Below are 13,967 nucleotides of genomic sequence, written 5' to 3'. Positions count from 1 at the left end.
AAACTGTTTTAGCGATCTGACTACTCTATCAATTATTTATTATCAATGATCGAAACTTCATGGGGCTAGCAACTACTACGATGACTTTGCTGCCTCACCCAAACCCACTGCCATCTAAAGTTCCGCTTTCCTCTCTCCTGGAGACCATTCGCTTACTGAAAAAGCAGAATGAAAATGTGATATTTCATGCTTTAAGCACGAGTCGAATACCTTCTTTCTTTTAGGAAAGAATGCCAAGTAGGTTACTCAAGAAAGAAAGTAATAAAACAAAAACCTGTGGAGATAAGAATCTTGCCTTTACCAATGCTACAAAAGCCATAACTTTTTCATTTTATTACGAGCTGATGAGATCGAGTAGAGAGCAACGAAACGAAAGAAGTCGACCCGCCTTTAATTTACAAGAAAAAATGTGGACCGACTTAACATGACCGGTGGGCAATAAAAATACACAATAGGCGTGTAAATAACAACTCGGAACAAAAACTCGAGTTAAAAAGTTTTTAACTAGAGCGGTGGGCGGTAGCAAGCGGAGTTTAGGGCTGCGGGTCGGTGTTCCCGCCCAAACTCATCATACTGTAAGTGGTAGCCCCTAGGGTTTCGGCCAAGAAGTATGACTAAGAAAATAGTTGAACTTGAAGAAGAAATTGCAGGAGATATCGTAGAGACAAACGACTACATATTTGATAAGATCGGCGAGGCCGTTCCAATTAAGAGTGATGGTTTCAGTTTCGATCCCCAAAGCAGTCCCTCCCGGCCACTCGCCGTATCGGCGAAACACGGCCTCGTCTTCGTCGCTCATTCATCCGGTAAGCTTGTCGTTGATTGCCAACACCGAAATTGCAGCTTCTGATTTTCACTTTCACATAACCTAACAATAACAATAACTTTTTGGTAGGGTTTCTCGTTGCGAGGACCAAAGATGTTATGGCTTCCGCCGCCGAGATTAAGGAAAAGGGAAGCTCTGCTTCTATACAGGAACTGAGTCTTGTGGATGTTCCCCTCCCCAACCTTCACATTCTCGCACTATCTACCGATAATTCTACTCTTGCAGCTACTGCAGATGCCGACATTCACTTCTTCTCCGTCGGCTCTCTCCTGGATAAGGTGCTTTTGAGCTCTACAATTCTACGTCACTTCAATTTTAGATGATGCCTCATGTTCCATCATGATGGATAGCTCAACTTTGTTTTTACTGCCTTCGATTATACTTTTTGCGCCATTCCTTAAGTTTAGGAGATCAATTACTTGAGGTAGACAAAGAAAAGCAAATTGAACATGTTGATGTCATTGGCGGAGCTGCTAGATATGCAAATTAGCTTTCTAGGAAGAGTGCAGTGCCTGTATAACATTTCATGTCTATGATACTACTTGTTATATTGATTGGCTTCCTAGAATTCTCCCAGACATACATTGGTGTATTTCATTGTCATGAGGTATCGGTGATTGCTCTTTTGAACTGTTTAATCCATGGGCCTTGCCTAAGGTGGTATTGAGTTGTAATGCTGCTGAATGTAGGAATCATGCAATTCTGGAATATCTTTGTTACTTCAAATTACAAGTTTTAAATCCGTGATTTGCTCCACATTATGCAGGGTCTAGAACCATCTTATTCTTGCTCACTCAATGAATCCAGCTCTGTCAAGGATATTCAGTGGACAAAAAGTTCTGAAAATATGTATGTGGTTCTTTCAAATCTTGGAAAGCTATACCATGGAACGATTGGTGGCCCTGTGAAGGATCTAATGGACAATGTTGATGCTGGTATTTTTTCTTTCAATATATCATATACATTCTGCTGTGAGATACATCGTGGTGATGAATGATGATACTTGTTTCCATATGTATCTGATCATTAATGAACATGATTACTACACCTAACTACCATATGCTATGAACTTGATTCTTGAATTTAGAACTTGAATCTTGCCACTTCCCATTTGGTTCACGTCAGTTCTATAACTTTTGCTCATATCTGTTTCCTAAGAGAGGTCAATTTGTTTTTTGCATGTTGAATTCAGTATAATCTCCTGTACTATACTGCAGTAACATATAAATCGGTTATGAAGACAGTTTTGAAATCTCAGTCCAGAGAGAAACATACTATAAGATATTTTGTACTATGTTCAACTATGCTTATTTTGACTTGTGTTTTTTCATAGTTGAATGGAGTTCAAAAGGAAAATTAATTGCTGTGGCAAGGAAGGATACTCTCAACATTTTATCATCTAAGTTCATTGAGAAGTCGTCTATGCTACTTTCGTTCAAGTCCTGGATCGGTGATCCTGACACAAACTGCATCGTAAAAGGTATGTTAGATTTTAAGGTTGTATTTCCATACCTGATCACTTGTTTTCATGCTTTTTATCTTGATATATTTTTCTGAGATGTATTAGGAATCAAGTTTTCTCTTATTCATTACACTTAGAAGATTGACCCTTTTATCAACATCTGAAACTGAAGTATTTCCTCAATCATCAGTGGATACAATCAGGTGGGTTCGCAATGATAGCATCATTTTAGGATGCTTTCAACTGAATGCAGATGGGAATGAAGAAAATTACCTTGTACAAGTAATACAAATCAAAGAGGGCAAGTTTACTAATGTAAGCAATCTATGATTATATTTTGCTTGCTGATAGGCTTCTTCTGTTCAGAATTTAATCTTGTACATAGTTCTGCAACATATTATAGCTTAATGTCAATATAAGAGTAAATGAGATGTTGTGTAATTGGTAGACCAAGTTAAGGGTGCAAAACAATATCATTCATATTTTTTTCTTCTCCTTCTAAAAACCATATTATATCAGGAGTTAAGGCTCAGGCCTAGGCATGCCTTGCCCTCCTTTTCTCTCAGGTTTCGCCTGGCACAACTTGTTGGCAATGGAGCTGCCTGCCTGGCTCGTTTGTGCTGGTCCTAAAACATCTCATTGCAGATTGCAGATGTGATGAATTATCGCTTCCTGACAATAGTAATCCGACTTAAATCATTTTGCTCTATGGCCATAATACTCATTTTTCGAAGTACAAGAAACTGGCTCAAGCCAACATCTTTTGCTTCGTTCTTGAATTTGCTTCGGCTATTTTTCTGTTTTGCAACTAAAGCTTCATCTTTTAGTGGTGCTTTTGCGAATGTTTTATGTATATACACTTTTGGTTGCTGGTGCTTTTATGGTATGTGCAAAGCTGTTCATGGTTGTCTTTTATTGAATTTTCAACATCAAGTGAGTTTTTTTAAAGATAGATAGGTATACTTGTAAGAAAAGAATCTAAACTATAGTACCAATCAGGTGGGTCCTATTGGCCCCATTGGCCCTTGAAAACTCCAATTTGCATGATCCACACTTTCAACATATGGATTTGGAATTCATGAAGGTGATGAAATAAATAAATAAAATAGCTTGCCTTTTACATAAGCCTGGTAATTTCATTTTAAGTATATCCGTATATGCTAATGTTATGAAACCTTTCTTGTAGGATTCCTGCAAGCCAGTTGTTATATCTTTCTATGATTTGTTTTCATGTCTCATTGATGACATTTTGCCGTCTGGAAGTGGACCTTACTTAGTATTGAGCTATCTGGAGGAGTGGTATGCATTCTCATTCAGTCTCCTGTTCTTGAGCTTTCATCAGTTGACTGAATGGTGGCCAACTTATTTCCATATAATTGTAATGAGTAACTCATTTTCTCTTTGGCGATATCATTGCAGTGAACTTGCAATAACTGCTAACAGGAAGAATGCGGATCAGCATGTTGTATATCTTAGTTGGTCGCTAGGAGAGGAGAGTAACGAAGCTGTAATTGTTGATATTGTACGAGATAATTTGAAACCAAGAATTGAGCTTCAAGGTTCTCAGAATTTTGTTCTAGACTAACTACTAATGGTTCAATTAAACTAAGACTATTATTGTTCAGTTGATTAAGGTTCATCAGCATATTTTGTAGTCTCTGCTGTCATATTATATGGTCTTGTCTCTTCCTTTTCAATTCATTTGCAGTGCATGTTTAAATATATGATCACTTTGTGATTATAGCCCTTAGTTTCCATTGAATATCAATGTGGCTGGCACACCCCATTTTCAACCCATATAATGGTCTCTTATGGATCAGCAGTATTCATCTACTTTGTTTCTCTTGCTTTCTTTATGTTGGTTATATGTTAATCGGTTCGATTTTGTTCCTTTTTTCAGAAAATGGTGATGATAATTTGATTATGGGGCTCTGCGTAGACAAAAGTTCAATAAGCCAGAAAGTTAGTGTCAGACTTGGATTGGAACAGAGAGAACTCTCACCATACTGCATTCTGATTTGTCTTACACTATGCGGAAAGCTAATTATGTACCATGTTGCCAGGTAGCTTTTTGTTCTCTCAAATTTCTAATTATGCCTCAGCACATAGTTTTTTATTTTCTTGCTAGCTGTTTAAGTTTGTCACTCGTTGCGCTGCAGTCTTAGGTATTATAGCTTTTATAAACTATAATATGCTTGCCTGTATTAGCAACTGATTTTTTTTTTTCTTCTTCTTTCTTTTTTGTAGTGCTAGTGATGTTACTGTTAAGCCTGCTAGTGTTTCTAGTGTTTCTGATGAGGAAGAGGATTCTACTGCATTGGTACCTGTAGGATGTGAACCAGCTAAATTTTCTTCTGAGCTGGGGAAGGAACAATTTGGAAAGCTTGCTACGGATGTTCCTTTGCTTAATAAGAACATAAAGGAACTTGACAGAAAAGTAGGTCTTGATGTCCTTACAAAAGATGACAAGAACTCTCTTAGTGTAAATGAGAATTCGATGCTCAAGGAAGAAAGTACCAACAGTAACAAGAAAGTGGAGTTTTCAACAAGTTCTCAGTCAATTAAAGGCCAACAAGAACTTATTTTTTCGAAAAATGGTAAACAAGTGCAGCTTCCTGTACTGGAAAATAGAGATATACAACACGCATCTACTGATTCTTTTTCCCAAGACGGGCATAGTCTTGTGTTCAGGGACTTGAGCAAGATAGGAACTCAAGAAAATGCTGTACTTGCAACTAGCAGTGTCTCTTTTGTTGAGACAGGAGTAAAATCTCTAGGAAAAATGGAGTCAGCAGATTTACAGAGGGTTTCATCTCAGTCCTGGTCAACTGGAAAAATCATAACTTCAAAGGGCACTGATGTGAAATCTCCAACTGTGCCTTCAACTTTTATTCAAGGTAGCAGTTCTGGAACATCAACTACCGTTAACTTTTCTGGTATGCCGGTTGAGAATAGGGGAAGGAGATCATCAGCTGCGGCTGGAAATATTGCATCAGTACCTCCCATTTCTGGCTTCCAGACGTCATCACAGGAAAATTTCTCAATTGGCAAGTCTTTTAACCACAAGATTCATCCATTGAAGGAAAATTACAGTGAACTCCCCCAGTCAAGGATGCCGAACTCTGAACCAAGTTTATCAAAAAAATTTGGCAATGTAATGTCCATGTCTATGAACCTTCTTTTCAAAGATTTTACACCTGTTTTCTTGAACTCATCCCTTAAGTTCAGCTCAAATCTAACAATTATCTAAAGAAACTTATAAAACAAAGCAATTTGAATGAGTTAAACTTAATAGCTAGTGATCAGTCTATTGAGCGAAAGATTTGCTGTGCTGTGCATACATTATTTACAAGTATTACATACCAGAAAATTAACTACTTGAGAGAATATTATGCTGAACTCCATGTTGTTCTATCCGATGCTAATGCTAAATACTAAATATTTTAACATTAAATTTCACTATTTGTGCTGTTTACTCTATTTCTTGTAATGTTTCTTTTTCCTTGGGTTTTTGCATCTAATGTGCGTTTAGAAAGGAAAAAATAAATAAATTTAACACTAGATTATAGTCCATTTTTTTATTTACGACAGGATTAGATTCCTTGCCTCTTTGGCTTCCTTGTCTAAGTAGTTTGAGGATGTCTTTATTCTGCTTGTTATGTGTTTGTAGAAGGCTTTTTCTAAGGTAGATTGCTTGTCCTTCTCCTTTTGTATTTTTCTTCATTCTTCCATGAAATTAATTGTCCCCTGTATAAGAAACAGTGATCTGCATATGTTTCTGTATTGCTTTATATTATAGTTTCTCTCTCTCTCTCTCTCTCTCTCTCTCTCTCTCTCTCTCCTATAGGCTGTAAGGAATGTTCTTGAGACTGAAGTTTCTCATTGTCAGAGTTATTAATTATTTTGCTTTTTCATTCAGATAACGGAGATGACCAAGGAGTTGGATATGTTCCTACAATCTATAGAGGAACCAGGTGGTTTCAGGGATGCCTGCATTGTTAGTCAGAAAAGTTCTGTTGAAGAACTGGAGAGAGAGGTTGGAGTTCTGTCTGAGAGATGCCGAACGTGGAAGGTGATGTTTCCCACTTAATTTCCTGATTGCTTTTTTTATTTTATTGGATAATTCATTTCACTTTCATAAGTTGTGTGTGTATTATTTTTTAACTCCTTTGTTATCTGATTTTTGGAAATAAAAACTTGACTTGTCATCATGTGCTAATCAATAAATTATCAAATATTGCTAATTGAAACTTTTCTTTTTCTCTGTTCTGGTCTATGACATCTATGTCAATTACTAAGTTGGTCTCGGTTGTCTTTGTACTTTGCAGAGCACTATGGATGAACGATTTCATGAAGTCCAACATCTTTTTGACATGACTGTACAAGGTACTTTAATGCCACAAATGTATAGTTTCATAAGCAGAATGCTTTGTATATATACATGGAACAATGTACATATCACTCTTAATGGAAGAAATGATTATTCAATTGGTTCAGTGCTGGCACGGAAAATATACATGGAGGGGATTGTGAAACAAGCTTCTGATAGCCGATATTGGGACTTCTGGAGTTGTCAGAAATTGAATTCGGAACTTGAGCTGAAGAGGCGGCATATTTCAAAAATGAATCAGGTCAGACTTGTTCTATTGATGTTTTTTAACCGTACTTACCCATTATTTTCTATTTCATGATTTTGTTCTATTTTTTTTGTGTACCCAATGGCGCAATGTTGGACATTTGGAAAGCACTAATAAAGGTTGCTTCCTTTTGTTAAACGTATTTCAGGATTTGACTGATCAATTAATTAAATTGGAAAGGCATTTTAATGGCCTTGAGCTTAACAAATTTGGTGAAAATGATGGAGCTCATGCTGGTCGAAGCGCTTTGCAAAGTCGATTTGGGCATTCAAGGTAGATTACCTTTTTGGCTGTAATAAGAGATTGAATGAAGTCTACTATGATACCTTCTTTTTATTCTAAATAACATGAAGCAATTACATGAAAGGATAATCTGAATATACAGGAGGTTCAGTAGAAAGAACACCTTAGAAGAAATACAAACCTAATATTCGCAGGGCTAGGGGCCTACTTGTTAAAGTGTTTGTTTCAAATTAAGTAAAGAAGAAAAAAGGAGAGAAAAGAGAAAAGTATTTGAAGGAGAGGAGAAGTATATGTTGGATGAGAAAATTATAAAAATGTAAAAATCTTAAAAACGCTATGTTGTAGGTTTTTCTTTTTTTCCTTGTTCACTTTTACTTCATCACCGCTTTCATGTCTTATCTACCTTTTTTCTCCCACATATTATGGCAACTTTTCAAAAATATATTGGACGTGCATTAGACCGAGCTTGCAATCTGTGCTCTAAGCCCTTTCCAAGCAGTTCAATCCAACTCATCAACTAAGATTCTAAACCAGTATATAGATATGGTGATTTTGTTTTAGGTAATTAAATACAGGTCATTACAACTTTCTAACTTCACTGAGTTATTCTGTTGCAGGCACATTCAGTCCTTGCATAGTCTACATAGCACAATGACTTCGCAATTAGCTGCAGCAGATCAACTTTCTGACCGTCTATCAAAACAAATGGTGGCACTAAAGATTGAGTCACCTTCTGCAAAACAGAAGAATGTGAAAAAAGAGTTGTTTGAAACTATAGGGATTCCTTATGATGCCTCTTTCAGTTCCCCTTCCCCAGATGTGTCGAAGTTTCGTGGTACTCCAAAAGAGAAACTATCGTTATCTTTGGGTTCATCTGCTGCTAAAGATCAAAGCAGGAGAAATGAGAGCGCCATGAAGAATTATGAACCAGAAACTGCAAGGAGGAGGAGAGACTCACTGGATAGGGTAATGATTCCTTATATTCTGTCTTTTTGGATCCTTTATTGAAAAAACCACTTTCTGCATGTCTCATGTTACTTATGTTTTTCCATGGTCATGATCAAGAGCTGGGCAAATTATGAGCCTACAAAAGCCACTGTGAAAAGGTTGCTTTTGCAAGAAAGTGGAAAGGTAAGTGTGAATAGATCATCATTATCGGTTGATAAGCAACGCATTAGCTCTCACCTAGTGGAGGGATCAACCGTTACTCATCCATGGGATCACACAATGCCTGCAACATTCTTTCATCCATCTGAAAACAAAGGTGAGCTCTGGAAAAGTTCAAACCTGAAAGATATCTGAGTTCATTCTTGTCTTTGATAGGTAAAACTTGCTGATTGTTGCTCTTGCATGTAATTATATTTTAAGCAGGCATTCAGGATACACACTCAAAACAGGCTTCGGAAACCCCAGCAACTCCATTCGTTTTGCCTAAAGAATCAGTAAGGCAAAATCTTTTGAGGGAAACTAACATGACAGCAGAAAAATCTGGCGAGGGCATAACATCTGTTAAGAAGTCTGAATCAATTTCTGCAAAGGAAAAGTCTGTTTTGCCATCAGACACTAGTCAGAAACTATCAACTTTTATGGTACCTACACAGCCGTCCTCATTGCTTAAGAAACCCAATGATATGGTAAATTCATATACCAAAGAGAGCGCACGTCCAGCAGAACAGAGTGTGAAGGACAGGCCTTTGAACACAACAGTTCCATCTCTGGAATCTGGGAAAAAATATAATTCTCCATTCTCTCCCTCATTTCCTGTTTCTGTGGCCCCTTCTGCCACATTGTCAATGTCAGTTTCAGCATCCACATCTTCAATAATTAGTTCATCATCAGCTCTATTGTCTTTATCAAGTCCCTCATCAGCTTCTCCTAACTTGTCCTCTGTGATGCCTTCAAACGGATCGTTGGCTTACTCAAACAATACTGCAGATATGAATAAACCTGTCACAACATCCCCAGTATCAGCTTTTCCCTCTCCAGTTGTTCTGCCTTCTGGTTCTTTCTTACTGAATGTTTCAAAATCACTGGTGCCCTCTGACATTTCGCCTGCGACAAATTCAGCATTAGAATCTCCAAAACAAGAGATTCAACCTTCCTCAAAGACCGCCGTGAATTCTAATACTATAGTACCACCAGTGGAATCTGGACCTTCCCCTGTTGAAACTAATTTGAATCTCAAACCTTCAATATTGCCTCCCCTTACAGTTGAAACTTCAACAGGACTGGCACCTGGAAATCAGTCCAGTCTCAGCAATTCTAGCCCTGCACCAGTAGCAGATCCTGGAAGCCAAACCAGTTTGAAGAATACATCAGGTCCTACACTTAATGTGACTGTAAATGCTCAGCATGAACAGACATCTGCTGGACAATCCCTCTCAAATTCAGGGAGTGTTAATAGTAGGACTGTAGATGTCCAGAATGCCCAGGAGGATGACATGGATGAAGAGGCTCCTGACACAAGTAGCGCAGCTGGACTTAATTTAGGAAGCCTTGGTGCATTTGGGCTTGGCTCTTCCCCGAACCCAACTGCTGTTAAACCCAATCCATTTGGTGGAACATTTGGTAATGCAGCAACAAATGTGACAACTTCGCCTTTCCTCATGACTGTTCCTAGTGGAGAGTTGTTTCAGCCTGCATCTCTTAACTTCCAATCTCTACAGCCTTCTCCATCATCTCAGCCAACAAATTCAGGTGCATTTGCTGGTGGGTTTGGCACTGGTACTACCGCCCAATCTTCCAATGCGAGTGGGTTTGGCCAGCCATCACAGGTTGGACCAGGGCAGCAAGCATTAGGATCAGTTCTGGGTGCTTTTGGACAGTCGAGACAGCTTGGTACTGGTCTACCAGGAACTGGTTTTGGATCACCTGGTGGTTTTGGAGGTGCCGTTGCTAGCAATAAACCTCCCGGTGGTTTCTCAGGTGCTGCTACCGGAGGATTTGCGGCTGTGGCTTCTGGTGGTGGTGGATTTGCTGCTTTGGCTTCAGGGGGTGGGGGTTTTGGCGGTGCTGCTTCAGGGGTTGGGGGTTTTGGCGGTGCTGCTTTAGGGGTTGGGGGTTTTGGCGGTGCTGCTTCAGGGGCTGGGGGTTTTGGCGGTGCAGCTTCAGGGGCTGGGGGTTTTGGCGGTGCAGCTTCAGGGGCTTCAGGTTTTGGTGGTGCAGCTCCAGGTGGTGGCGGTTTTGCAGGGGCAGCTCCTGCTGGTGGCGGTTTTGCAGGAGCCAATGTGGCAGGTAGTTTTCTTATTAATTTTTTTTTCTATGAATTTTGATGTGATTTATTTGTTAGGATATTCAGCTGATCTGTATCTTGGAAATATGTTCAGGTGGTGGATTTAGTGTATTTGGTGGCCAGCAAGGATCTGGTGGTTTCTCTGCTTTTGGTAGTGGAGGAACCGGAAAGCCTCCAGATTTGTTCCAGATGAGAAAGTAACTGATTTGGTAAAATCAAACTTGATGTATGCCTACTTGTCACAAATCAGATGAATGTTGTTTGAGAAACTGCTTTTGCCAGCCCAATTCCCGGTTCTCATTGTACAGGTCTCCTTACTACCTGCAATATTATATGCTTGAGCAATTTTATTCCCTTGCATCCACCGCCTGTTAATTTCTAGCTTGTTCAAATGTGCACATTTAGGCCACGTTTGACATCCAGGATAGGAATATGGATTCGGATAATAATTGGATTGGATTAGGATAAGATTAGATTTGTTTTAATGTTTTCATGTGTTTGGCATAAGAGGATTAGAGCTGGAATGGATAAGTATAAGAACCAGATCCGTTTTCAACTCCTCTACCACCACCAATACTCAGATGTAAACTCACCTCCTCTTCTCTACCCCAACCTGACCCTGACCCAGGGCCTCCACAGTCAACCCCTTCTCTATCTCACTCTCCTCCAAGCCACTACCAAAGCATCATTCTTCAAGCCCAACAACCCGGCGGAGCTTTCTCTTTGAGGTCAAAGCCACGACGTCGCAGCTCTTCGGTCTTCGTTCGTTTAGGATAGCTCCGTTGAGTGTAGGCAAATCGAAGTCGAATTCAGCGCAGCTAGTGAGCCGGCGCAGTGGAAGAGAGACTGAGAGGGATGTTGAGCTCCTGCCGCCGCCACTGAAGACGGAGAGATTGAGCGTGGGATGTGTGGGTTCGATCAGATCGCATTGAGGAGGATACAAGGCTGGTGTTCATATTTTGATTGAAGGAAGGATGGTGGTAATTTGGTCAAGATCCAAGGATGCCCATTGTTATAATCTTGTATGATTGTGCATATCCCACCTCTCCAACAGGAGAGTAATATCCTACCTTGACAAGATTTAATTTCCAATCCTTGAGTAAACTGAACCACCAAACACTAGCTTGGATTTTTTTTAGTCCTATCCAATTATTAATCCAGGCAAACAAACGCGGCTAGGTTTTAGGGGCTGGCCGGCTGGGGGTGCATGTTCAAATGTCCAGATAAAAAAAAAAAAAAAAATTGTGCACATTATCTTGTTTGCATTGGTATTTGAACAATGGCAAAGAATTGAATTTATATCTTTGCAAATGCTTAATTAATTGAAGAACTCAAAATCACTCGGCCATTTTCACCTTTTTATTATACCCCTCGCCAACCTGCTCTAGGGATCTTAACTTGAAAGATGAGAAACGATAGTGAACCCCATAGGAAGATGAGAAAATCCCGTGGCAAACAGTCGGAGTGGTACCATCGAGGATTAAAATGCAGACAACAATGAAGCGAACCATAGTTCCAACTGTAACCCCTTCATACAACGATTAATTTTCATTTCAAAACTAGTTCTTGTACTTTTGTCTCATCTCTTAAACACCACCAAGGAAACTCGGTGACAAAATTGATTATCATTTACTGTATATGCTGTACTTTATTACAAAACACAAAACAGAACCAGTTATTGCAGACCAAACATGAAACAACAAAAAGAGAAGAGTAGGGAATAGGGGGTAGGGAAAAGCACCCCGTGTGATATATAAAAGTTCCAGTCTAAATGGCTTTTCAATCTCCGCAAGCTGTCACACTGGAACTCCTAACTCCGAAATCTTCATTATGCGTTTGTCCATCACAGTCTTCTGCGTTTTCAATTGTGATGTCATTGCAGCAACCTGAATCAAACATTATCATATCCATTAAAATGCCCATATTAGGAGAGGAGGGGGGGGGGGGGGGGGGCGAATTAAAGGAACAAATAGTGTGAACATAGTGTTTAGCTTACCTGTGCTCTGAGCTTCAAAGCTTCCCCGCTAGGAATTTCTCGCAGCCCATCCATTAAATCTACGCAAGAAAATGTCATACAATGAGGAAAGTACTGTAAGGTCATGTTGAATCATTTTTCCATATCCAAGTTCATCACAATATAGAAACTCCCAAGACCAAGTTGAAGTCTCTCCAGTAATACACTTGAATATAACAAAAGGAGAGCAAGAATCAGTAATGAACTCAAACCTGCAGCTTGGGCGTCAACCTTGCGAATAGATTTGGATAGAGATTGAATTCGACTTCCCACATCCCTGCATAAATTTGTTTGAATCAGTAAGAATATATGGGTAATGTACATGGATCACAAGAGTAGTTGAATGGGGGTGTACTTGAGCTCAGTTTGGCCAAATTTCATTTCCTTTTCAGCAAAAGCTGCCCTCTCAAGAAGTTTCTTGCTCTCCTGCTTCATCAGATCAACTGAAAGTTTGAACTGGTTTACATTCTTCTCAGCTTTGGCAAATTTTGCCTGCACAAAAATTAAAGTTTAAGTTGATCAGTTTCAGAAGAAAAGGAAACTAGATGTAGAAGTTGTTTTGAGGTTGAGGTTGAAGTTGAAGTTGAGATTGAGAGAGGATACAACCTCGAGGCTCTGAAATCGACCCAATGTATGGCGAAATAAGAACCTTCTTGGTCCTGCAGACATAAGAAAGTAGAAAATGAGTGCAGACGTTGAATGAAATCTTGTCATGTGTAATAACTAATAAAGCTTGTACAGGTAAGTAGGAAGTAGAAGGAGGACCTGGCAAAAGAATGAAAGCAGCAGTGAGGCCAATTCCAATGGTTGAGGCTGGGTTCTCCGTTGCACTCTTCAATCCAACTGCAGCAGCAGCAGCAATGTAGTAGTACAAAATTACAAATTTCACACAAACACAATAGTCATTGATCACACAGGTTTGGATATTTTCAATTCTTGACTGACTGGTGACTAGTGAGCCACACTAGTCTAGAGCCGGCAATGTCAGGCAAAAATTTGATCGCTACTTAAGCGCATTTACATTTACATTTTTGTTTAGGGAATTAGATTCTGCGCAATGATCACAGTCATGTAAAAAAAGAAGAATTGATTGATTATTACCTTTGATTTTGTGGAAGAAAGCATGTTCGTAGGTCCTGTAGTCGGAGGCGGCTTTGTCCATATATTCCGGCACATTATCTTGGAGAGTGCGAGCTGAACGAATGGCAGAGTCCCTCGATTGCATCACCGTACGCTGCAGATCCTCCGCCATCGAAGCCATTGAAGCTGCTGCTGCTTCTGCTTCTGCTGCCACTCCCTTATACGTGCCGTCATCGCCTAACACCTGCTTCTCTTCCGGTGACGGCGTCGGCTCCTCCTCCGCCATTTTGCTCTCTCTCTCTCTCTCTTGCTTTTTGGGGTTGCAGTCGTGCAGGCTAGCGTTTATTTTGGTTGTGGCCACTGGCCAAGGCCTTTCGGGGTTTTCACTATTATAATAATAATAATGTTGGGCCTCTCAGCCCAATTTAGTTGGTCGTGAAAGAGGGCCCAATGTGTCCTCGTAGTCGTAGGTG

The 13,967-nt window shown here is 39.7% G+C and overlaps 2 protein-coding genes across 4 annotated transcripts; one reads left to right on the top strand and one right to left on the bottom strand.

Moving 5' to 3' along the window:
• Positions 1-421: 421 nt before the first annotated feature.
• Positions 422-10,753, top strand: LOC112202685 (nuclear pore complex protein NUP214). Of its 3 annotated transcripts, XM_024343694.2 has the most exons (18): positions 422-806; positions 896-1,104; positions 1,593-1,761; positions 2,160-2,306; positions 2,479-2,603; positions 3,475-3,587; positions 3,708-3,847; positions 4,189-4,351; positions 4,536-5,442; positions 6,208-6,360; positions 6,617-6,674; positions 6,786-6,919; positions 7,074-7,198; positions 7,786-8,134; positions 8,234-8,432; positions 8,537-8,963; positions 9,075-10,402; positions 10,495-10,753. In XM_024343694.2, exons 1-18 carry the CDS (start codon positions 611-613, stop codon positions 10,599-10,601), a joined length of 5,049 nt encoding a protein of 1,682 aa, XP_024199462.1. In that variant the 5' UTR covers positions 422-610; the 3' UTR covers positions 10,602-10,753. The 3 variants fall into 3 exon arrangements, with proteins under 3 accessions (XP_024199462.1, XP_024199460.1, XP_024199461.1); XM_024343692.2 differs by having other exon boundaries at positions 424-806; positions 8,537-10,402; XM_024343693.2 differs by having other exon boundaries at positions 428-806; positions 8,540-10,402.
• Positions 10,754-11,982: 1,229 nt separating this feature from the next.
• LOC112165558 (RGS1-HXK1-interacting protein 1) lies at positions 11,983-13,866 on the bottom strand. Its single transcript, XM_024302111.2, has 7 exons — positions 13,516-13,866; positions 13,180-13,257; positions 13,021-13,073; positions 12,770-12,906; positions 12,627-12,691; positions 12,397-12,455; positions 11,983-12,286 (listed from the first exon to the last, which is right to left on the bottom strand). The coding sequence occupies exons 1-7, from the start codon at positions 13,778-13,780 to the stop codon at positions 12,197-12,199; spliced, it is 747 nt and encodes a 248-aa protein (XP_024157879.1). The 5' UTR covers positions 13,781-13,866; the 3' UTR covers positions 11,983-12,196.
• Positions 13,867-13,967: the final 101 nt, after the last annotated feature.

Source organism: Rosa chinensis, chromosome 5, assembly GCF_002994745.2.
Source record: "Rosa chinensis cultivar Old Blush chromosome 5, RchiOBHm-V2, whole genome shotgun sequence".
Classification (NCBI taxonomy): Eukaryota; Viridiplantae; Streptophyta; class Magnoliopsida; order Rosales; family Rosaceae; genus Rosa; species Rosa chinensis.
Note: the sequence above shows the minus strand (reverse complement) of the source record. Positions and strands in the feature narration are given on the sequence as shown.